At 42.7% G+C, this 25,143-nt stretch overlaps 3 protein-coding genes and 3 non-coding genes across 11 annotated transcripts; 4 read left to right on the forward strand and 2 right to left on the reverse strand.

Annotated features, from left to right (window-relative positions):
• Window positions 1-9: 9 nt before the first annotated feature.
• On the reverse strand, window positions 10-6,568 carry LOC127757213 (disease resistance protein RGA5-like). The gene is made up of 4 exons (XM_052282682.1): window positions 6,350-6,568; window positions 4,836-5,688; window positions 2,381-4,325; window positions 10-1,651 (listed from the first exon to the last, which is right to left on the reverse strand). Exons 2-3 carry the CDS (start codon window positions 5,636-5,638, stop codon window positions 2,399-2,401), a joined length of 2,730 nt encoding a protein of 909 aa, XP_052138642.1. The 5' UTR covers window positions 5,639-5,688; window positions 6,350-6,568; the 3' UTR covers window positions 10-1,651; window positions 2,381-2,398.
• Window positions 6,569-14,120: 7,552 nt separating this feature from the next.
• Window positions 14,121-16,843, forward strand: LOC127756561 (uncharacterized). Its single transcript, XM_052281916.1, has 6 exons — window positions 14,121-14,445; window positions 15,465-15,537; window positions 15,637-15,699; window positions 16,076-16,120; window positions 16,203-16,259; window positions 16,516-16,843. The coding sequence occupies exons 1-6, from the start codon at window positions 14,192-14,194 to the stop codon at window positions 16,606-16,608; spliced, it is 585 nt and encodes a 194-aa protein (XP_052137876.1). The 5' UTR covers window positions 14,121-14,191; the 3' UTR covers window positions 16,609-16,843.
• A 1,112-nt stretch (window positions 16,844-17,955) lies between these two features.
• On the reverse strand, window positions 17,956-21,388 carry LOC127756544 (protein trichome birefringence-like 14). 6 transcript variants are annotated; one of them, XM_052281892.1, is made up of 6 exons: window positions 21,121-21,388; window positions 20,841-20,953; window positions 19,814-20,090; window positions 19,529-19,711; window positions 19,091-19,286; window positions 17,956-18,990 (listed from the first exon to the last, which is right to left on the reverse strand). In XM_052281892.1, the coding sequence occupies exons 3-6, from the start codon at window positions 19,968-19,970 to the stop codon at window positions 18,162-18,164; spliced, it is 1,365 nt and encodes a 454-aa protein (XP_052137852.1). In that variant the 5' UTR covers window positions 19,971-20,090; window positions 20,841-20,953; window positions 21,121-21,388; the 3' UTR covers window positions 17,956-18,161. The 6 variants fall into 6 exon arrangements, with proteins under 6 accessions (XP_052137852.1, XP_052137851.1, XP_052137855.1 ...); XM_052281891.1 differs by having other exon boundaries at window positions 20,841-21,000; XM_052281895.1 differs by lacking the exon at window positions 20,841-20,953 and having other exon boundaries at window positions 21,126-21,388.
• A 2,787-nt stretch (window positions 21,389-24,175) lies between these two features.
• On the forward strand, window positions 24,176-24,261 carry LOC127758272 (small nucleolar RNA Z159/U59). Its single transcript, XR_008013695.1, has one exon. It is a non-coding gene; the product is annotated as a small nucleolar RNA Z159/U59 (small nucleolar RNA).
• A 425-nt stretch (window positions 24,262-24,686) lies between these two features.
• Window positions 24,687-24,785, forward strand: LOC127758273 (small nucleolar RNA Z159/U59). Its single transcript, XR_008013696.1, has one exon. It is a non-coding gene; the product is annotated as a small nucleolar RNA Z159/U59 (small nucleolar RNA).
• A 62-nt stretch (window positions 24,786-24,847) lies between these two features.
• Window positions 24,848-24,987, forward strand: LOC127758292 (small nucleolar RNA snoR137). Its single transcript, XR_008013714.1, has one exon. It is a non-coding gene; the product is annotated as a small nucleolar RNA snoR137 (small nucleolar RNA).
• Window positions 24,988-25,143: the final 156 nt, after the last annotated feature.

A 25,143-nucleotide genomic window follows, 5' to 3' on the forward strand; every position in this document is an offset into this window, starting at 1 on the left:
CACTACCTGCTTTGACAATACTCACTGTTGTGAATTGTGATGTCTTGACATCAACGTTGTGGAATCCTTTTTCCCACCTATTTCATACTGACTGGATGTCAATTAATTGTTACTGGAAGTCAGTGTTGTGGAATCTTTTATTCCTACCGATTTTCTTCCATCGTGCTAGACTTTGATGAAGTGTTGTTACTGGATGTCGATTCTTGACAGCCAAATGTTATCCTAAGTCCTAACTAATCTTAACTCTCCCAAGTAAATGCAAGAAAACATCAAGCACTTACAAATTTAAGTACAATCTACCAGCCTTTGTTGTGAATTGTGAAAGATTCTCATAAAAATAATTTCCCTTTGTTGTGAATTGTGATAGATTCTCATAAAAATAATTTGAACAGACGGGATCTTAGAAAAAAACATATAGCTCACGACAGGAATAATAACAATGGTGAAATAGACCACACGTTCTATCAGCAAAAGCTTTAAAACATAGAGAATGTTGATCTCTTTGGGGGTTGTGGCTTGATAATTTGTGGCCAGCTTTTGCAAATCTCTTGCCTTTTACTGGACGAAAGCTTGTGATCTTTTACAATGTCAAACCTAATCGAAGGTGTAAAATAATAAGAGCCAACAAATGTAATAATTCATCATGTTCACAATATAGATACGAAAAAAAAACATTTATAACCAAGTCACTCGCATCATAATATGTCCTTTTTTGTTAAACAATTCATTGAAGTACATACCCCCAAAACAATGATGAATGAAACACTGCTAGAGCATTAGAGATTTGCTGCATAAAAATTCAGAATCAGCACCTTTGTTCATCCTCAATCACAACTCGAACCTTGTTTTCCGCGCATACGCTTCCCAAATTCTAAATGGTGTGTTTTTTCAAAAGTTTTATATAGGAAAATTTGTTTTAAAAAAATCATATTAATCCATTTTTTCAGTTTAAAATAATTAATAGACAACTAACCATGCACTAATAGCTTACCTCGTTCTGCGTATCTTCTCAATTTCTCCTTTCCTCTTCTCAAACACACCCGAACCTTAGCTCTCCCAGGTTAGCAACGCCATGCAGTGCATTCTTGGTGGCCAGACACCTAATAGCTCTTGTAGAGATGTCATACTTCCCAGAGCCAGACTATCCGCAGCTTCACTTTGTTAGCAAGTAGCTGAACCAGCTATCTTTTTTTCCTTGTTAGATAATGGACAAAAAATGGGGCTATATATCTACATGGATATGCACATCAAGCTCTTGTATATATCTACATTAAATATTTAAAAATATAAACTTAACATATAGCTTAAAACAAGTGATCTAACAAATACAGCGGAGAATATATATTTCAAACCGTGGAGTAAATAGTCCATTTCAACAATCCTATGAATAATATGAAAACTAACAAGGCCTTATAGTTTCTTGCTTGAATTCCAAATAACAGAGTACTGCTCTTTATATAGAGCCAACTAAACAACTCGATTCGCGTCCGTGGATTTTCTCATCAACCCTATGGTTACCCGGATGGTTGAATGGAAACAACCAGTAGATAGATAGATAAGCCGGTAATTTCACCCATTCTGCTGTGTCGCCACGCTCCCTTGTTGGGCGATGATATACTGATCGACCATAATTACGTGACGAGTAAGACACCTGCAACACCAAGTTAGTTTTTATTAAATCTGCAATTGAACATATTTTTTACCTCATTTTTACTTTGTGTTGAAAATGTTGCTATTTGGTCAAACTTGAATAAATTTGACTTAGGAAAAACCCACCATCGACTCGTAGTGTGAAAATGAGGGAGTACAAGGTAAAAAAAAAATCTCAAATGTATGATTTGTGCTGCACAGATAAAAGAAACTTTAGTTTTAGTGCATGCAAATATCTACCATGCAAATGCGCAGCAATTTGGCTAGTTGGAAGTTAATTAACTCGAGTGACCCACGTATATAAACATTATTTACAGTGAGATGTCAGATTGAGTAACATTGTTGACTGCAATGGCATAAAAGAAGTCATCTCAATATAATATTTGTTCATGTTCACGATATAGGGGGAGGGGAAAAAAGAATATGTAACTAGGAGTACGTAAGAAGTTGATTGCACGTTGATATGCTAAAGTTCGTAAAGATTTTTTTTTGTTAGATAATGAATAACCCGGCAGCTGCATCGAAGATGCACAAAGCCCATATCATGCATTACTGTACACCATGCAAAGATAGAAAAATAAATATAGTAACATACGTTCTGAACAAATTAATGTTCACAAAGATGCATCATATTAAATGTTGAGTGGGAGGCTTGGTGGACCTAGCATTATATAACGACTACATGAAAAAGAAGAAGGTTGTTGATTAGGGGAAGAATTCGGCTAAGTACCTGAGTGAAGCTTTTAGTTCACAATAACTCGATTTCTGCTTGATTAGGATAGTTCTTAAGTGCCTCTTTAACAACAGCCCTGTTTTTCTGATCCATGGAACAAATGGTCACATGTCGAAGGGAGTGGAGGTTCTCTAAGCCTAAATCATTTAAGTCACCCCTCTTTAGGTTGGTCCAAATCTCAAGACAAAGCCTTTCAAGGTGGGGCATAGCTCCTGGTTGGAACGATGGCATCATGGAGCTACTATAAAAGTGAAAATGTTTTAGACTCCGGAATGCACATGCACTTCCGTGGATAGTGAGCTTTTGCTGCTGTCCTTCCCCACCTGTTCTTAAGGTTAGCCTGAGAAAGCGAAGAGATGGAAGCTCAGCGAGGCGATCAAGGTGGTCAGACTGGAGATATTCAAACTTCAGCCAAATGGATAAGGTGGCGAGGTGGGAGAGCATCGACGAATTGATCCAACTTGGGAATGCCTCCATATCCAAACCGACCACGAACAACCTTTGGAGACTGGAAGGAATCTGTTGCATGTCTATGGATACTATGCATACACCAATATTATATTGCAAATCTAGGCCTTGCAAATTGGTGAACCTTTGTATAGATGTTTGAATGGATTCCATCAACTCTAATGTTTCACGACCCTTGAAAATGATCCTAAGAGTCCTTAGCTCTTTCAAATTGCCAAGATCTCTTATTACCTCTGGGGTGGCTTCTACTGAAAGCTCCTGTAAAGATTTCATATTCCCCAGCATCAGACCATGCGCCAACTGCACTCTGCCAGCAAATAGGCGCACCAGTTTCCTTAGTTTGACAAAAGACATTGGAAACAATACCATTGTTTCTGCACCTCTTATGTCCAAGGTTTCAAGAGACTCCAGTTTCCCGATGCTTTCAGGGAGCCTGGTGGCACTACATTTCCGTAGACACAGAAATTTCAGGAGGCGTAGCTTACCGAGATCATTGAGATGGTTCCTGTCCAGACCACTGCAATCCTCAAGCTGCAGCACACGCAGGACATAAAAGCTCGACAGAGGTGGTATCGAGTCAACCTTGCCAAAGACAGTAAGAGACCTTACTTTGGAGTACTGTTCTCTTGCTTCTGGTGAGGCATACGATTTATAGCTTTTATGGAGAGATAGTCGACGAATCTTCTTCTTTTGTGTTGTACATGTATTTTTACCTGCCTGTTGACCATCTGATAAATACGTTGTAACAAAATCTTCTTCAGCTGACAGCTGATTTATTAGCTCAAGCACCATGTCATGTACTTTGCACACATGCACCTTACCATCTTCCCGATAATACAAACGACCCATCGGCTGGATCAAGCTTCGATTGATGAGCTCACTGAAGTAGCTCTCTCCAATCTCCTGCAAGCTTGTCCCTGCAGGTCGTGTTTCCTCCGTAATAAAACCCTCTGCTAACCAACTCCATATCAAAACATCTTTTCTAATCAGCTCATCCTCGGGATATTTGCTTAGAGACAACAAGCAAGTCTTCAAATGAAAAGGCAGATCATTGTAACTTAGGCTTAATATCTTACGCATCCTGCCCACATCAAGGCTGTCTTCAAGCCCAAAACTGATAGACTTATTGACCTTGTCCCATTCCTGTGAATTCCATGGTTTGCTAGCAAGTAGGCATGCTGTAGTGATGATGGCTACCGGTACACCACCACATTTCTTCAAAATTTTCTCAGTGACACTACACAAATCAGCAGGACAGTCATCGTTAGAGTCAAATATTCTTTTGTAGAACAAATGTCTGGAATCGTCATCAGATAAGGGTTTCATTTCATAAACGCCACCGCCTGCATGTTCTGCAACCACCATGTTTCGTGTGGTTACAATTATTTTGCTACCAAGTTTGGCATCTTGCACAGCAAGTTTGATATTATCCCACGCCGATTCTTTCCATACATCATCAATCACGCACAAGAACCTAATGATGGTAGCACATACACATGTTATTGAACCTAGATATAAATCATATGAAGCCTATCCAAAAGAGATAGGAATATGTATCTTGCACATTGAATATCGAAAATGGTGTTATCAAATCATTAGTGCAGCTTTAAATGTGTAATTTTTCAACAATTTTGACACAATAAGTGCAGCCTTGCAAAATTCTATTCACAAAGTTACAAATATACTTAATTATGTGTAAACAAAGCAAACACTTTGTTTACAAGCCAGTTACATTAGAATACTATTAAGAACTTGAGCCAGGACTCCCGGTTATATTAGAATACTATAAGAACATGAGCTAGGACTCTTATCCATACAACAAAATGTATCTTTGAATAATCATAAAGAGTAAGTATTGTTAGATGTATATTTATGGCTTTTCTATTTTCCTTTTGGCATTCTCCTGTACCTGTATATATACTTGGGCCATTGCCCTCTCATGAATATGATCACTATTCATAACAAGTATAACATAGAAATGTACCTTCTATTGTTGAGGAAGTCTCTGATTTTGTCGATGAGGTGCTTTGTGTCCCATGCTTCATCTATGTGGGAATACTTTTTCTTATCAAGTTGGAGAAGAATGTTCTTGAGAATCTTGTTTGTATCAGGATTCAAGGACACCAAAACAAAAAAATGGCAATCAAAATTTTCCTTAAGCTCCTGGAGTAATGAATTGGCAAGAGTAGTCTTCCCTAAGCCTCCGAAACCAACAATAGAAATTATATTTGATTGCTGCCTGGACGACATGTCATGTTCCAAGAGTCGCTTAGTTAGCTCATCTTTTGGCTTGCTAATGCCAACGAGTTCTGTTGCCTTTCGGTACATAGCTTCTAGGCGAGGATCAACATCCACAACAGTTGGCCTGGCAGTGATGTCGTTGACTCTATACCTATCACGACGCTTGCTGACCTTCTTGACCTGGTCCATGATGTCTTTGATGACAGCGTGGATCTGATGGTTAGTTTTGAACTTGTTGAACAAATTAGTGACCTTCTTGAAGCTCGTGGCAGGTTCATGCCCCTTGCTCTTTAACATAAAGGTGTCGACAGCATCCTCGATGTCGTAAGATAGCTCCCTCACATCGCTGGCCCAGATCTTGACCTGCTCATCAATCTGATCTGAAGGCATTGTAGCCACCTTGTGGAGTGCTGTGGTCATACCTTTCAGCTCTTTCTCAAGTTCTTCAACCTCTCCCTTGACACCCTTTTGCAGCTTGTATTCGCCCACCAGCAGCTCCCCAAGCTTGGGGAGGAGGGTGTTCATTGCTCCTGTTGCAATGTTCATCTTGACCTATCTTCAAGTGAGCTCTTGCTCGAAAATCAAGGGTTGAATGCCTGAACGGGTACACAGATGCACTTAATCGATCAGGAACAACCAAGCAACACCAAAACATGGAGAAAACATCTGGATAAGCGAAAACGAACTCCATTCATATCTAGCATATGTCAAAACGAAACTAGAATACTAGATTGAGCAGGTAACAAACTAACAACCAAGTGGCTATCTCACCTAATCGATCCAAGCAAGCTTGCAAATGCAACTAATTGTTTCCAAGGCCCACACTATCACCAATTTCACCATGAGCAGCGTAAGCGCTGGCTCCAGCGACCTCTCAACGCTGCAGTCCTACTCGCGAACACAACAGGAACCCAGCACCCAAGAAGTGAAGATGGTGGTCATTCCCACATTACAAGATAGTAGTAGCATTTCGTCACACCGTCCATTCGGAAACTAATTTAACTGTGCATATGCTTTGCTAGCTATGAACCGCCTGGGTTCATTCTTAAATGCCAATGGTTAATTAAACTAGTCTCGAGAACCTAGAGATCTACTCCTATATGGATCGATTTTGAGTTTGGAATCTGGAGGAGCGTCACATGCTTGTTCCTCGGATGAACAAAAGAAGATTCCGTCGACTTGTTTAGCTAGTGCTGCAACGAATCAAAGTGAGAGCACGGATGACTGGCCACCGGGGTGGGGATTAGTTGGGCGTACCACCAGATTTCATTTGGAGGTCGGGGATCGATGGCTTGTGGGGGCAGCGGATGCGGTCGTCTCGCCGACGCTAACTCTGCTCCGCCTCCGCCCGCGCCGCATCGCCGTTGCTGCGCCGGAAATCGGCTCTGCCGCCACCCGGACATGCCTCCGCTCCGCGCTCCGTCCGCCGCCCCGAGTCCAGGCACGCCGCCGAACGAGAGGATAACCACTGTTAATTTTCAGGAATGGGTAAAATGAGAATTAGTGCAATGGTACAAGGGTTAATTGGATAAGTGTCATTGTAAATTTTTTTATTTAGAAAAATATTACTTCCTCTGTTCCACGATGTAAGACTTTCTAGCATTATCCACATTCATATAGATATTAATGAATCTAAACATATATATATATATATATATATATATATATATATATCTAGATTAATTAACATCTATATGAATATGGGCAATGCTAGAAAGTTTTACATTATGAAATGGGAGGAGTATTACAATTCGTCTATTTATTACCGTGTTACTGGAATTTTATGAAATTAGGACCTTATTCACATTTTCCATTCATCTCTTTTTTTTTTCCGTCTTCTTCCTTCTTTCTCCCGTCTCCTCTCACTCTGCTTTCCCCTCGACAAGCACGACCATGGCTACCACCAACAACGACACCAAATTGACCATGGTAGAAGCCAAGGAGGAAGAGGAAGCCATTTACGACGGAGCAGCGACCGCCGCATCGGGAAAAACCAGTGGATACACGCCGCGGTGTTAGGCACCAGCGAGGGCCTCGTTTGAGTCGTCTCCACCGCGGCGCTCATGCTCAGCATCGGCGCCACGCCCTGCTGACGCACAAGTCGTCCTCCTGTCCAGGCTAGCTAGCCTCGTCGCCTTCTTCCTTCTCTCTTCCCCCCACCAACCACGGATGTCGCCAAACGGGATCGATGGCAACCAGATCTGAGCTGCACTGGAAGGAGCCAGAGACCAGCGGTGACGTTGAGCTCGGCAAAGCAAACAACCTCTCTTTCTCTCCCACGCCTTCCCTCACACGTCGTCGAGGTGGCTACTACAAAGTGGTTGTCCAACGAAGAGGTGGTTGCGGTGACGAGGCAGCTGTTGCGATGCCACCTCACTCTCTTGCTGACGAGGTCACAGCCACCGGGCTCACCCACAGCAACGCGGCCGTCGCGGCTGACCTCCACGCCACCCTCGACCACCTCCTCCTCTGTGTCGTCCCTACCCAAGTCGACGACTCCAACCCCCTCGCCGCCGTGTCTGACAATGCCTAGTTCTACTGCTTCGAGACGCAACAGCGTCGGTGGCGCAGCGACTACGGAAGAAGGAGGTTGAGCTCGTCGCTGCCACGCGGTTGAGCTGGAGGAGTGACTACTTCAGTGGTCGGGTTGGGCTTAGGGCCAGAGGGTTGGTGGCCATGGTGACCATCTTGGCCCTCTCCGCGCCGAGCAAAGAGGAGAGGAGATGGAAGAAGACGAGAGAAAGAAGGAAGAATACTTTTAAAAAGAAGATGGATGGTAAGCATGACGGCAGTGACATGGTCCGAATTTTATAAAATTCTAGTGGCATGGCTAGGAATAGGCGAATTGTAATTATATTTTTCTGAATAGATAAATTTGTAATGATATGGATCTAATTAACCCGCTAAAAACATTACTGTCAATTTTTTAGCGACATATAATTACTGTCAATTTGCAATATTAGTATTGTATTGTACTGTCAAATCATATGATCTGTGAATACGTTTGTTTCTAATTTGTTTATTTAATAGCAATGTATCTTGCTATAGGTTGTTTTAATAACAGCAGTCAGATATATTCATGTATAATTATAGTTGTTAGGAATGTAGGCATAGAATAAATTGTTATAAATACAGTGACAACTGAAAAAGAAAATGGTTCTATATTGTATAGGAGTAGGTTAGGCTGAGTTCGTCTATCAGGTTAGTAACCCTCTCCATCGTTTTCCATACGCACGCTTTTCAAACTGCTAAATGGTGTACTTTTTTTTACAAAAGTTTATATACGAAAGTTGCTTAAAAAACATATTGATCCATTTTTTAAAAAAATAGCTAATACTTAATTAATCACGTGATAATGGTCCTCTCCGTTTTTCGTACGCAGGACATGTATTCCCAACTCTGGGAAACGACCACAGAGTAAGACTGTTCCCAATTTCTACACTCTCGTTTTCCGTGTATGCTTTCTAAAAAAGAAAGTTGCTGTAAAAAAATACTAATCATTTTTTAAAATTTTTAATAATAGTTAGTTAATCATATGCTAATGAATAACCCGTTTTCCGTGCACGAAGGAAAGTTCCCGACCTCTCCTCCCAATCATAGCATAATATTGCTACCTATTTGAAATAAGGTTGTGTTTAGATTGGTCCAAAGTTTACATTTTGGTTGAAATTGGAGACGACGTGACTGAAAAGTTTGATGTGATGGAAAAAGTTGAAAGTTTGGATGTAAACTTTAGAACTAAACACAACCTAAATTACTCAGTCCGAGAGGAATATAAGATGGATGCAGCATCTATTGGAATGCGAGGAAATATGGAGGGGAAATCGTTTTCAGATGGCAACTCAAATGAGAACACGGAGATTCAAATTTATATATGGTGCCTGGATTCTCTTAGCCTGAGTTCAAACCTATATGTTCTGAACCTTTCTTTCCGGCGAGAAAAACAGAGTATCCTATTAGTGTATGATTAATTAAATATTAACTATAAAAACTTAAAAATAGATTGATATTATTTTTTAAAATAACTTGCCTGTAGAATTTTTTTGAAAAAAAAACTCATGGTATAGTTGTTCCGGAAGCATTGCATAGAAAAATAACACACCCAAGAGATGTTTCTTGTGACCGGTCATCTATGTTAAGAGATGTATATCTTCTCTCTTTGTGTAAACAGGATGGCAATCCCATAGGTACGATAATAGATTTTTGCACCTTAGGTACTATGGCCTCCTGTTTTTCTATATTGTATACAACTGCTTTATTGATGCAAAATACAAAATTATTCAAATACAAAATGCAAAGCATGAACGAAAAAGCACTCTTCAGCTAATTAGCATATAACAATATTCATGCAAAAGGCACACACAAAATGCATGGGGTCAATTGCATAATACACAGGCTGCCGTCCCTTGCTTCTTTGAATCTTTGCTCTCGCTCTGGCCGCGCTGCCGCTTAGGTGCTTGGTCTCGCCAGAAAAAAGGACCAATATGTTGAGATAATATTTAAACATTATGACAAAATTTAAACACCATAATTATATTTTGGGAGTTGGGACGAAGAAAATAATACAATTCTTTTTCTTCGTACCTGCAGCTCATCGGGAAGGAAAACGCATCACTACCGTACCGATTCACATAGATTTCTTCAAATTTCAAATGGGCCTAAACAAATGTGGGCCCAAAATGAGCCCACATGTCAGCCACACGTCGCGTGACAGCCTCCCGGCCCATTAGCTCGCCAACCCTCGCCACCGCAGTGTCCGCACCGCACCGCGCGAAAGCTCCGCTTCAATTCGCCGCCGCCGCCGCCGCGACGAGCTCCATGGCGCCGTCGGCCGCAGCCGCCACCTCCTCGTCGTCCTCCTACACGGACGCCTCGGCCTCCTCCTCCGACTCGCCCTCTTCCCCGGAGAGCGACCGCCGACGCCGCCGCCACCACCACCGGAGCCACCGGAAGGATGCCGTGGCGTCTTCCTCGTCCTCGCCCTCGGCGCTAAAGGTGCGGAAGGACCGGAAGTCCCGCCACAAGCGGCGCCGGAGGGAGCGGCGGCGGTCGCCGTCCGACGACGACAGCTACAGGCGAGCCTCCTCCTCCTCCTCATTCGTGACAGGGAACTCTGACCGGAACTTCCGGTTAGTTCCGGTCCAAGCAGACATAGAGCTTTCACCGAAACTTGCTCTACATTGGAAATTGATATTCTGCTTCATCTTTGTAGTAGCTCAAGCTCTTATTACGATGACCATGAGGGCAAACCACGCAAGCACAGGAAGATCAGCACATCAAGGACGGTACTGCACCATCAACGCATTACATATTTGTTTGATTTCTAATTTAGATTTTGTCTCCTTGAATGTATTGTCCTCATTGTATTTCCTTACCTCAGTCTAGGGAGAGGGAGCGAAGCAAGGATAGGCAGTCTAAACGAGGTATCGATGTACAACATCTCGCAATTGGTGCTCTAGTGTCAGGCTTATAGGTTCCAGCCACTGTCTGGAAGCTTTTATCACAATCCTTTCTAACTATCTTATACATTGTTCGACTCTTATACTAGGTGCTTTCATGGGTTCTGAGAGTCATGTAAAGGCACCGCGTTACAGCAATTTCCTCGATGCTCAACGAAGTGGCGAGGTGAGCCTTCAAAACTCTCCTCCCCGCAAGTCAAGGGATGGGGGTAAAGGTAAAGCAAAGGTTCTTTCCAGCAAGAAAGATGCACAGAAGGGAAAAGGAAAAGTTGGTGATTCTAGCAGGGGCGGAGGGAGAGGAAATGTGATTTCTGATCCAATCGTAATAGAAAGCTTTCCTACTCCGAGGTATCCGACAAAAGTGCGTCCCTTTCACAAGCACAGGGCGATTGTCAAGGGTCTAGATAGTGGACTGTGGCGTAAAGCTATTGACTACTTGCACAATATGGCAAAGGGGCGAGAGGACAGGTTGGTTGATCCAGAGAAGTTTGTAAGAGATGCATCGGATCGCCGGTTTCACTCGGTGTTTCAACAAGACTACTACAATAGTATCTTTATGTCGAGAACAAACCCAATCGTTGAGATGAAGTGGATTGATTGGGATTACATAAGGAACCAACATACTAAGACCTTCAATGATATCATTTGTGCTTGTAGCCAAAAGGATGTTGGAAATCTCATGGGGTTTGCCTATGATTGGAGTGAAGAGGTGATCGGGCAGTTCTATGCCACGGTATTCTTTACTCAAGACAAGCATGGAGAAGAAGAGATGAGGTGGATGACGGATGGTAAGAAATACAAGGTCACTATCTCACAGTTTGCTCGCTCCCTTGGCCTTGATGAGGAGGATCTTGATCGTGCAAGTATACATGCTAAACCTCAACGAAAGTCTCATGAAATTTCTTTCATGTATGGTTCCGGTGCACCAGAAGCTCAGCTAGGAACAACAAAAGGGTTGCTACATGTTCTATGAAGTGCTCAATAAGATGTTTCGTGTTACTCTCAACCTCAAAAGCCAATAACCAAGATAAAAAAAGCTCGGCCGGCGCCTGAACTATACAAGGACGAGCACTCGATCTTCTAGCAAGTATGAGCCTTGATTCACCCCCTTTCAGCATAATGAGGTTCATTTGGAATGAAATATATCAAATTGCCATTGAACCTCGGCGTGGTTGTGCCTATGCTCCATATATCATGTCCATGATAGAAGATGTGACAAATTTAGAGTTTGTTAAGGAGGTACAGCACAAGGCTTTCAAACCTCGAGTTCCAAAGGCGCTTCCTCTTAACTAAGGAGGTAAAGCGCAAGGCTCCAAAGTCATATCCCTCAACTTTCAAGCATCGAGTCCCAAAGGCATTTCCCTCAACTGCTTTGGGTGGTTCCTCCTCAAATCAAGTCCCATTAAAGCCTGACTATATTATCAAGGCTCTCAAGGCAATCTTCAAGGTTTGCACTTCAAATGCTGTGCGTCTTAAGAAGATAGAGCGGCGGCAAAAAGCAATTATGCGCGAACTATATCCTTCTCTAGAGGTGTCCGAAGATCCTTTTGCTGAATTTGAGGCTGCTCAAGCTGCTGCTTCTGATATTGGCACCTCCCATGTGCAAGAAGACGATGAAGAAACCGAGGTGGAAGATCTTGGGGGAGCGGAGCTAGGAGAAGATGACAACGACAATGGGGATGACGACAATGAGGATACCGAGTGATTTCTCTCTTTTCCGCTAAATCTCAACCATTTTGTTGTCTTGATGCCAAAGGGGGAGACAAGTAGCAATAGCTGGAGATCAATTTCTTTTGTATGCCATCGTTTAGTTTTAGCCTCTGGACCATGGACTGGAATTTTCAGTCCATCCATAACATTTCAGAACTCTATCAATCCTTGAACACCTATCCTTTTAATCCCCTGTTGGATATGTGTAATAGCTCTATGTTATGGAATCTTTATTCCTTCCTATCTTCTACCATTGTGCTAAACTTTGATGAATTGTTACTGGATGCCAATTGTTGATAGCCAAATGTTGTCCTGACTGCTAATTACAATTGGAACCACCTTATGATAATCTGAAGATACTGATGTTGATGTTCGATTTTTGTCCGCCTTATTTTCATCCATCGTGTGAAGACTATCCACACAGTACCTGTAATCAAATTCTATTTGGAAGTCACGCGCGCCGGAACACTGTAAATTCTTTATGTTCTGCGCCATGAAGAATGCCTGCCTTACGGCTGATAATTTGCAACGTCGTGGATGGCAGATCTGGCTCCAATCTGCCATCTTTGCTCCAAAGATATCGAATCTTGCACTCACATCTTCCTTAACTGCGCCTTCTCCCGTGAAGTTTGGGCCTTGGGGGCTGGTTAGGGGCAGGATTGGCCTCCTTCATGCAGTGCCGGATGATGACCTGCCCACTTGGTGGTGTGCTGCGCGCAAGGTGGTTATCAAGAGGGAGAGGAAAACCTTTGACGCTGGCGTGATTTTGGTTACTTGGCTGATTTGGAAGGAACGGAACACTCGTGTGTTCGATGGCTGAGCCTCGTCACCGGCTTGTCTGTTCACGACGATCAAGGATGAATGGGAAACGTGGCTGGCGGCGGGTTTGATCCCTCCTCCGTGAGAAGGCTTGTTGTAGCTCTGTTGGGAGAGGTCTTTTATGTGTTTGCTCCCCATCTCCTTTGAGCGGCGGCTTTTCTACCTCTCTTAAAAGGGATGTGGCCCTGCTTGTAACCAACAATGTACTTTCTTTGCTCTATCTTAATATACTTCGGCCAGCATCTTTGCTGGCCCGACAAACAAAAAAAAAAGTATCGAGAGCAAATTAGACAAGGTGATATGGCTCGTTTCTTCCAATAAAGATTTCTGAAATACCGGAAAACTTTTTCAATCTGTTCTTAAATAAATGTTTAATATTAACCAATGATAAACATTGGCCCAGCTCCCCTTTTACCACTCATCCGAATACCAATTCACCACTGCCCCTTGTCCGTACATCGCTAGAAAAAAGTATTTTTTTTCTATTATAAAACCAAGAACAGTTAGTACAATTTATCTAAAAAATGTGTTTTTGACACAGATGTATGATGTTCTATGTAGATACTTGCAAAAAAAATATTGATATTTCAAAATTATAAAGTTCAAGGAAGTTACAAAGACTTGAAAAATCTGAAAACATGCAAAACCTATCTAAAACAACATTCTATTTTTACTGGAGAGTAAATCGTAGTGCATTTTTGTTTCGTAGCTGTTACTGCAACCCACGAGGCCTCATTTGAAACGCATTAGTTCCCTACCTATTCACATAAAATTCCGATTTTTTTAAAAAAAATTCAAACTTTCTAAATTTTAATTTTAAAAAAACTCTCCCAAAACTTATTTTCAAATTTAAATCATGTTTAGAAATAAAACTTGGGAGAGTCTATTCCAAAAATTAAAAACAAAATAAAAAAAACTAAAATTCCATCAATATTTCAGATGGGCCGGAACATTCGTGGGCCCGAATAGGGCCCACATGTCAGCCAAACACGCCATCTCGCACGCGCGCGTCACGTGACCACCTCTCCGGCCCAATAACCTCGCGAACCCGCCGTGTGTTCGTCACAGATCCACCTCGATTCTTCGCCGCCGCTCCCGCGACGAGCTCACCATGGCGCCATCGGCCGCCGCGACCTCCTCGTCGTCGTCCTACACGGACACCTCGGGCTCCTCCTCCGACTCGTCCTCGTCCTCGGGGAGCGACCGACGCCGACGCCACGCCCGCCACCGCAGCGGCCACCGGAAGGATGCCGCCGCGGCGGCGTCCTCGTCGTCGGCGCTGAAGGCGCGCAAGGACCGGAGGTCCCGCCACAAGCGGCGCCGGAGGGAGCGGCGGCGGTCCCCGTCCGACGACGACAGCTACAGGCGAGGCTCTCCCCCTCCTCCTCCTCCTCATCCTTCCTTTCTAGGTTTCTTGTGCTAGGGTTAGGCCCAGATCGATCTCGTGATCTGTGAGGTAGGGGATACGGCGATGTTGGTGGTGGATTACATCCAGATCAACGGTTTGACGGGGTTCGATGGGTGGATTAGCATCTGTGAATGAATTTTGCTCGTTAGCTCCTCTGTTAGTTCATCTTGACCCATGATTGATGCTACATCAGGAGTGGTATTAAGGGGATAACGATTTGGCTGCACAAGGACGTGAAGAATTTTCGGTTGTTTTACAACTGACAAAGGATTTATTTGTTCAATTTGGTTTGTTCGAGCCTTACTTGAGCAATGAGAGCACAAACTGTGAGAAAATTTTAGGATTTCACTTCAACTTGATAGTAATGAGCAGCTCGAATCTACTTGGTTTGGAGAGTATCTGTGATATACTTTTTCCATATGTAACAATCGCAACAGTAGTAGGACAAAGCCTCATTCCTTCCTAGTTTAATGGTCAGTGATCGGTTCTATCAGTAGTAGGACAAGGATTTCTTAGATATGATTTGAGCTCACTATTGAAGATGAGTGTCTGCATCTCCATTTAACATTCCTTTTCAGTCAGTTAAATATTCTGTAAGCCTGAGAGGTTGACAATCCATGGCATTTACCGGAGCTATGATGCTTTGTTCTTTTGAATTCAATTTATCTGTGATTGGGAGCTATCATGGCATCAAGTTTAGGCAGCCAAAGCATAGTTCAGAATCTAGGTACCAGGGAAATTTTGAAACAAAAAATGCCATAGTATTGCATTAAATTGGTAATATGGACTTGAATCATTCAATTGGATGACATGGATTGGCATAGCAACAAGTTTTTCCCTAGTTTAATCCTTCAAGCTGTCTTGGCTTTCTCTGCTACACTGAAAAAAATAGAGATATTTTGCTTCTTGTGAAACTTGTATTCATGTTTGCTTTATGCCACCACTGTTATTTTGAAGTATCTGGTGCTTTTTGTAGTAGCTCAAGCTCTTACGACAGTGAACATGAGGGCAAATCACGCAAGCACAAGAAAAGCAGATCATCAAGGAAGGTACTCCCCCATCAATGCATTCATATTTGATTTCTCATTTAGATTTTTTCTCCATGCGTTGAATATGTTTTGGCCTCATTGTATTTACTTACCTGACAGTCTAGGGAGAGGGAGCGAAGCAAGGATAGGCATTCTAAACGAGACAAGAGCAAACATAAAGAGGTAAAAATCCTATTTATTCAGAAATACCTTTTTCTTGGTTTAACTTTTCAGTGAATTGAATCTGTGTTGCATGTAATAATCACTCTCTAGAAATCAGCAAGTGTTGGTTGCATACTTGCGTTTGATTGCTGTTACAGTGCCATGCTATATCTATTAATAGAAATCTACAGGGTCATGTCTTATGAAGTAGATATGTAGACTTAAAATATATGTGGTTTACATTTAAATACAAGAGGTCCTTATATATCTTGCTGCCTGTTTCTGGGTTGGCTCTTTGACATTGGAGCTGGGATTCGTGAACGGGTGACAACATGGTGGATTGGCTTGTTGGTTGATTGGTTGGTTTTGTTCTCTTCAATGCGGGAGCTCTACACAGAAGAAAGATAGTGAGCGTACTAGTGGCCCCGTGCAGCTCTCCAAGGTATATTAGATACTTGGCTTTGCATTTTTCTTTTCTATTTGTTTTCTTTAACATATGAAACATTCTTTATTCTGTAAATCAGTTTCTTGGACGTGACAAGGACGAAGGTGTTCAAAGGAGTGCAATCTCTGGTAAAAAGGTGAGAATAGTTTCTTGACCACTTCAATGTGCACCTTTTGAATTGTACAATTTTGGGGGGGGGGGGGGGGGGGGGCAGTGCCTGTTGAAATAAAAAATATCTTCTGATCAAAGTAAGGTTATGAAATATGAACAAATTTTCAGTATCCTAACTGTTCCATCGGTTATTAAATTCAATAAAACAGAATGGGCTACCTCGCATATGCCCCCTCATATATTTTAGGAAGACAAAAGATTTGATGCATTTGCATTGACAGATAATGATGAAGCTTGAGAAATCCAAGGAAGACAAGCAGGCAGAGAGCAAGCGCAATGAATTGTTGAAGTTTCTGAATGCAAGTTATGATTGACAGTTTGTTGGAAGTGCTGTCATTTGCTGCCTTTTGGATTTGCCTTGATACTACCGCTTAGTCCACCAGTGCTGTTGGTTATATTTACAAGTTTTTTGTTCCCTGTTTTTCTAGTTATGGCATGACCATCTGTGTTCATGCCAGCACTTAGATAGTTGTCGCATCACCGTTGTCACTAAAAACTATTACATTTGATCCTGGGCTGATAATGTTTTCAATTTTCATGTTACTAGTATATGCATTTGAGTGTTTCCCGATATTTTTTACTCAAAGTATAAATTTCTATCTTTTCTGTTTCTGTATGGTTAAGCTTTTTTCACTAGGGATTAGCTGTTTACTGATAGGAAGGACTCCAATTGGTCTTCTCACGTGAAATCGCACTCGTTTTCGATTCATGAAAATTATTATTCTTTGAAATTATGACTCAGTGGTAGACACTGTCTATTTCAATTGTTCAACGTATGCCTCGTGTTCTGTATCTCTCGATGACCTTTGCAGCAAGCCACCTTCAAATATTGACAACTTGGCATTGAGGGTGCGGTTGACTACAACAAAGTCCAGACTTGTAGGCCTTCTGGAATCATACCAAACATTGCAAAGAACATATAATTCTGCAGAAAATTTCAGATCATTTTGAAACCTTCGAGTCGATCAGTTCAACCATATTTAAAAAAAAATCGCAAAGAAACGATTACCACGACACGATCGCTTGCCATTGGTAGAGACCCTCATCACTTGTGTTGGTGTTGCTGATTATGGTTGACAATTTCTTTCTTCTTTTTTTTTTTTTTTGGAGGGGGGGGGGGGTGGAGGCTAACAATTTCTTATCTGTTTCTTCTAAATAATAAATATATTTGTTTGCACTGAACAACACTGGTGATGAACGATTTTAGCAAAGAATTATTTTACATGCTTTGCCACTCTTGTCCAGATTCATAGGCAATAGCCTATAAGTATTACTTCCTCCGTTTTACAATGTAAGTCATTTTAGTATTTCCCATATTTATATTGATGTTAACGAATTTAGATAGATATATATGTTTATATTCATTAACATCAATATGAATGTGGAAAATGATAGAATGACCTACATTGTAAAACGGGGGAGTACCTTTGTTCAAAAATATAAGAGATTTTGACCATATAATTAGGTGGGTACTACATAGTTTAGCTACATCTAGCATTTGCTAGAGCACATGATGAACAAACTGGCCACGATTTTCTTTTTTCTTCTTTAAATTCTGTAGCCAGAAAACATGTAATATATCTCCATGAAAAAAGTGATATCATCATAATTTAGAAAAAGAATCTAGTAATGGAAAACAGTATATTGTACAAACTCATGTCTGAATCTACACAAGAATTTCATTTTCAGTCCTGAAGAATGATGGGGTGTGTGTGTGTGGGGCTAATCCCAGAAAAGTACAGAAACTTATTGAAGGGTTATTACAGATTTACATGAAAAATAGCTGCTTTTATCAGATGATGATAACATCAGATAAAATGGTTAGAGCTTATCAAAAGAAAAATGTGTTGACTATGGCAGCAGGCAGCTACAATTGAGCAGCCAGGATCTCATTCCATGTGTCTGGAACACCAGGAAGGCACCAGTGCAAGCAATCCTGGACCCCTCCTCTACCTCTGATGCTGTACCTGGATATATGCCCTTCATCCCTCAGCCGCGAAATCGCGGTGATATCCAAGAGCTTGATTCCGGTGCCTCTCACCGCTTCCTCGGCTTCGGCATCGTCAGAACGATTCCGAAACACCGAATTCCCCTTGGATAAAGGGTTTTTGTTGTCACATGTTCCTCCAGTGTTCCACTCACCATTGAAGAAATGCCTTGGTGACAATGACCTGTAGAAGACCTTCAGATGGGGGTGGCTTGGAAGCTGATCATCCAGCCACCTGACGACATTGTGGATGGTGAAGTTCTTCGCCTTCCAGATGACGGTGATATCCCGGTCATGGCTCGGTACCCCGGAGACGTACATATGCCACCGGTTCGCCTTCATCTTTCCCCGGTTCCAGTGGTGCCCGGTGTTCAGAATTATGACATGAAACCTGTGGAGGTTCTTCTGAAGAAATGCAGGAGGGCGGTCTAGGTGCATTGCATAGCCGGTTGCCTGATCAGACCTCCTGAGAGGCTCCAGATCACAGAGCGTTGCTGACCAGTAGTAGAGGATGGTGGTGTTGGTTCTTCGGAACCGGTATGCCCAACCTTCCGGTCTCTTAGCGTGGCGCGCAACGACAAGGCCGTAGCGTTTACCGACATCTTCGACATGCGAGTGATCATCCCCACCTGTGAGCATGCACATCATGGACTGGAACATCTGCCTCCCCAAGGAGTCACCTACAAAAGCAATGGTTTTGTCCTGCATCCTGAGGCATGTTAGGATTAGCATGACCTGAAAGACAGAGAAAAGGATGCAGAAGAAGAAGAATGTGTTGATTAACTGTTTCTTGCAGAATGTAGACTTACCTTTTCAAGAACTGGGAGGCTTGGAATTCTGGCATGTCACAGCCTTCAGGCTGCCATCTGAATTTCTCATAAGCGAAATCCTTTCGTTGTGTCAATCTGCAAGCCCAGCTATCAGAGAGCCATTTTTTGCAGCTGAGACCAGAATATAATGGTCTGCTGTCATCAGGAACCCATCTTCCATTCCTGTAGTCACATTCTGCTAGACAGATGAAGAAAGCATCAGAAGAAACAGCATTGCATTAGAGCTGCAGAAACTTCTGACTAGTAACCGGTTTTGCTAGGCAAATCTGTGAGTTGAGTAGGATTTAAAGGAACATTGTCCTCTTTGAGCAAGTTTATACCAATTTAGTAAAAAAAATTATCTTATTTACATTTTATGGGGATATTTCTATAACAGACATTATATTGGATCATAATCAGAGAGATGTTGGCCATGACCTTTCTTCTCAGGAGGTGATGCTTCCCTTTTACCAGTGACGTTTTCTGCTTCATGAACTACAGACTGAGGTGGAGATGCAGCAGTAGCTTCCCTTCCTACTTCATCTACTAACTGCACTAACGGATCCAAGCTAGAAAAAATTTCTTCCTTGGAGATATCATGATCTATATACTTGGATTGAACTGAAGAAATTTACAGAAAAATGTCAGTGCAAAGAACAACACATAGAAAAAAACTCAATTAGAGAATGGATATCAGCTGTTGAGCTTGCAAAATGAGAGGACCTGGATGGCTCAAAGCCAATGGCTCTGATCGGAGGAGCTCGCCGCGATTTCGCAGCGATCCCTTCTCCCATTTCCATGTCAGGAGCACCACAAGGAGGGCAAGACAGACAAGCTTGAGCTGCTTGAACCTCAGACCATTCAGATTCACCAATCTCATCCCTTTACTGTGCTCTGAAGCAAACCCCTGTTCTTTTTCAGGACTGAATTGTGCTCACAAGACATCAACTGCAGATAAAATAGAGGTTCTCTGAATTCTGTTGGTCAGGCAATCAGGCAGCTGCATCATACAAGAAGAATGTAGACAATAAGTAAAAAAAGGTGAGTTCAGATTAATGCTACCACACCTAACATTAACAAAAAAAAAATAGGTGCTTGTTTTTCAAGAAGAATGCATGTGGTAAGTTTGGTACAGAGTAGAGATCAAAGCAGTAAACAGCAGTTGTGATCGGTTCGGTTGGGAAGGCATAAACATCTTCCTAATTAGAATTAAAGAGTTGCAGGTGAGGCTGAAGCTGGATGGTGGCAAGTTCAGCTTTGCAGACTCAAAGCTCACACCTTTCATGACCAGAATTAGTTATATTCTAGTCACAAAGTGCTGCAGTTTCAAGGTCAGGAAAAATAAACAAGACCGCGCACTCCGACCGATTCGAGACTTGGAACTTTTGACGAAATATAGATCTTGAACATGTCAAAGTTCATCAAAGAAGAGCATGACTTGACGGAATTTATCAGGAAAACATTGTGAACGAAATTTCTAGCAGCCCATTGCAAGAAAACAGAAGCTCCCCAAAGAAGTGGCCCCATCAAATTTCATCCAATCCTGGTTCAGTTAATTTCCTTTGATAGGTTGTTTGCTTCTTCCCGGGCTCAAAATTGAAAACGAGGAAGTTCACAACCAAAACGCTTGTATCCTGACACAGGACGATGAATCGAACTGAATTCGAGACGAACACACCAAGAAGGCGAGACGGCAGCAGGACAAGCAGCAGAGCAAAGAAACCAGGCGAGAAGGGAGACAGATACTGACCAAGAACCGGAGCTCGCCGTCGCCGTCGCCATCGCCGGTGAGCAGGACGACCACGAAGCTCACCTCACCTTTTTATTTTTTTTACTAAATCACCGGGGGGAGAGAATCCCTACCTGAATATATTATTGAGCCAAATGATCTTACACAGGGCAGGCTTCACCTACGCAAGCGCAGGAGCTCTGGAGTATATGAGAATAGAGTACACGTGGAATACAAAAGAGGAGAGAACAAATAAAGAAAAACCTCCCAGGAGATAACAATTGATGACCAAGAAGCTCACCTCACCTTGATCCTCCTGCCAAAAGCCCAAAGGTTTCGGTGTGGCTGTGGTGGTTGTAGTGCGGTGAGGGCGGTGGTGGTGGTGAGATGGAGAGAGAGAAGGTGACGTGACGTGGGGTGCACGTACGGTAACGGTACGGCAATGGCAAAGCTTGGATCACTCCGGAAAAGGGATTAACCGAGGTGGTGGTGGTGATGTGTACGAGGAGGAAGAAGGAGGCGTCGCGTGGAATGGAATCGATAGCAAAAATGGAGATCGAGTATTATCAGAGTGGTTGGTGGTTAGGCATGCACGTCAGGATTTCAAGATAGCGTCAGAGAGTATCATCTGTCGAATCATAAGGCATTCAACCATTTTAGGCTTTGCCATTCACCGCACCTTGGCTGTATATCCCCACGGTCTCTCTCAACTATACACTATACGAGGCCGGCAGCCACCGATGGTCCATCAATTCTTCACACACTTTATTTTCGGATCAGAGATGTTGAACTAATCAGACTCTAATATCAATTGTAGAGTCATAAATAGTCTTTTCTTAAAAAAAAACTAAACAATGAGGTGAGGACTCTCCCACTTATATATTAGGTCTCTTGCCTTTCTACAACTCAATATGGGACTATTTCAACAAGAAATACTCTATACAACTCATTCTCTAATATTATGTTTGATTGTTTGCAATATTAATTCTATCCTTAGCCCGTATAAGCTACTCCCTCCGTCCCAAAATATAAGTATTTTTGGACTTTGATACGGTTTCCGAGATGCTACTTTAACCAACAATATCTATAAAAATAATATGTGTTTTAAATAAAAAGAGTTGCATATTACGATAGTTTGTTTAATAATAAATCTAGTTGCATTTTACATGATTGATCTTTTTTATTTTATTCTATTAATAGTTAAAGTTAAAAATGTTTGACTTGTCATTATTCTAAAAATACTATATTTTAGGACAGAGGGAGTATCCAAGATAACTACAGCCTGACTAAGTACTACCTCCATCCCAAAATATAATAACTTCTAGACAACTATGTGTCCAGATTCATAGCTAAAAATGCTTATATTTTGGGACGGAGGGAGTAGATTCTAATGGAGTTGTTTGGTTGGTTGGATTGATTAGTCCTAGTTGCAGTGAGATGTTGTCTGGATGAATGTACGAAATGATCATGTATTGAAGAGATCTTGTTTTGTTGGTTGCATTGAAGAGATTTTGTTTTGTTTGCTTGAGAATTTTGAGTTTAATCATCTCTTTTGTAAGGTGGTTAGAGTAGTACTCCTAGAATTCAACGTACCAAATTTCACTACAAATTTATCCCACGTATACCAAGTCTTCTGGCTGATCGTGGTGAAGTTGTTAACTTTGTTTTCTTCTTATAATGTATCGACATGCAAAGAATTCTCCTTGTAATGTATGTTTTCCTCATGCCACAGCTGCACCTCCTACTGTGTCTGAAGGCCAAGAAGAAAAGGCGGTGTTGTGAAATAACTCGTCGGTGACGAGGCAACTGGACTGATTGCTAAACCACACCGATAATAAGATGGACAACTGGGTAGCAGACAAAACCCCAGAAGAAATTCGTAGTCCCAATTTTAACCCGACAGGTCTACGAACGGAGCGATAAATTCTGATTAAAAAAGAGCCGCGAACAATGTTAACCCGACAGGTCTACGAACGGAGTGATAAATTCTGATTAAAAAAAAGCCGCGAACAAGTACTTCCTCTATCCCATAAAAAATCAAGAGTGGGGCGGCCGGTGCTGTCCACGGGGGAGGTGGAGCGCCACCTCTCCTCCTCCTCTTCCTCCTCATCGTCCTCGTCGCACCACCCGCACATCAGCCTCTAGATCTCGAGAGTTGGAGTGAGGCGGAGGCAGAGAAGGCCGGAAGGGCCGGCTCCCACCTATGAGCCATCAGCGACGCCGTCTGGCCTATGCTTCGTCTCCGGGGCCCCCCACTCTAGCACACGCCCTTCCAAAGTTTGCCGCTCCCATCTTCGCATCTAGTGCTGCCACCCACCGCGCTCCCGCATCTAGCACTCGGTGGAGACCGCCGACAGTGCACTCAAGGACAACGACCACCGCAGCGGCTGCCAGTGCCACAACGGCGAGCATTGTCCTCGCTGTGGCGACAAAGAAGGGAGAAGGATGGGAGGAGATGGGGGTGGGGGCCCACCACTTCGGCGATCGCGCGCGGGAAGGAAGGGGAATAGGCGAGGTCCGTGACGAGGCTGCGGCGTGAATGGGACCGTGCCGGCACCTGGTCGGCCTTCGCCTCCGTCGCCGGCTGCCTGGTCCGCCACCGCCTCAACCACCGGCCGCCTGGGCAAGCTCTGCCTCAACCGCCCATCGCCCGGGCTAGCTCGTCCTCCGCCGTCGACCACCTCCGCGCTGCGGAGCCACTTGCCCGAGCGCGTATGAGAGAGAAAGAGAGTGCGACCGGGGAGAGAGAGGTATGATAGGTGGCCCAAGGGAGGTATTTTAATTTTTATTTTGCTGACTGGATTGCCACGTTGGCGCCACGTGTGCAAACTCAAGTCAAAACCACTTAAAACAGTGTTGAGGGGGGTAATTCGTCCGATATTGAAAGTTTGGGATGAGCAATGTCTGGTTTTTGGGTTCAGGGGGTAATTCGGTCGTCCGCGATTGTTCCGGGGGGTGTTGGGGGGGGGGGGGTGTTAATTCGTACCTTTTCGGGTAGCAAATAATGAAATTTGTAGTCCAAAGCGGCTGATGGATGCTCTTAGCGTGAAAAGCCATCTCAGCCACCGGTGCGAGATCAGACGGTGGAGATTTATCAGGAGCGTAGAACAAACCCTAGCCAAGAGCCCAAGAGCCTATAAAATCCAAAAGAAACCCTCCCCTCTCAACCACCCAGCGAACCCCGCCGCCATGGAAGGCTCTCTCATTCAACTCCTCATCCTTCCAATCGATCTGCTATGCTCATCCCTTCGAAAAGTTCGATTCTTTTGCTCCAATCCTTTCGCTGTAGATTTGGTTTGGTTTTCTTTGCGCTTTGCTTTTGTTTGGTCTCTCTTTTTTTTATCGGATCGATCTGTGTCTCCGATGATGATGTAAATTTATACTTTCGTTCTTCTGAAGTTGCAATGTGGAAGAACTATTTGGAGACCTGAACTGAGGGGGTTCCCATCGATCTAATCTTAATCCTCTTTTTTTTTTTTGGGTTTTTTTAGTTTGGATCTGTGTGGATTCGTGGATGATCCCAGTGAAGACTTGTGATGTTAAAAAAAGTAGTGGCCTGATTCAAATCTGATGAGTCATATTATTATCACGCAGAGGGATCTTGAATATTTACGTTTTCGCCGAAAAAAAAGTTTATTTTTTGCATTTTATCTGCCAAGATTTGATTTTTGATTGATTAGTTCAGCCCCTGCTGCTCCCAGTGACTGCATGTTTTAAAGTTTCAGCCTTGTCTGAAGAATTACCAATCTGTTGATGATACCCATACACATGTTCTGAGGGAGATTTTGGGACAATTTTGAATTAATTAGTTTCTTTTTTTCTATTCTGATGTTTCTGAATTTGCAAGATTGTTTTTGGTTAGTGTTCGTCTCTGATGATGATTAAAAATGATTAACTTTCGTTCTTCTGATGCGCTTTTCTCATGGCGCGGTGCGGAAGCAATCTGGAGACCTGAGCTGAGGAGACAAATCGATTAGGTTTCTTTTCAAGTTATTTTTGGCAGCGCAGATATGTTTTTGTATTTTTTTGTTGCTTCACGACTGGAAGAATGGCCGATGATATTGGTCTGGTCATCCTGTAGAGAGAAGCATAGATTGAATTTGGACCAGAATTAAACAGCATGGCGCTTACTAACCCGCGTCAATGTTACCTGTCTCCTGGCACATTTTGATTTATAAAATCTATTTGAATTTTTGGTCGATTTTGTGGTACTGGGGTTGATTTTGTTTGATGTTCAGTTTCTATAATGAAAAACATCTGGACGGACGCGTAGTCTAATGTGATGGAGAATATTGCAAGCCCTAATCTTAAATCGATAATCCCT

Source organism: Oryza glaberrima, chromosome 12 (assembly GCF_000147395.1).
Source record: "Oryza glaberrima chromosome 12, OglaRS2, whole genome shotgun sequence".
NCBI classification, from domain to species: Eukaryota; Viridiplantae; Streptophyta; class Magnoliopsida; order Poales; family Poaceae; genus Oryza; species Oryza glaberrima.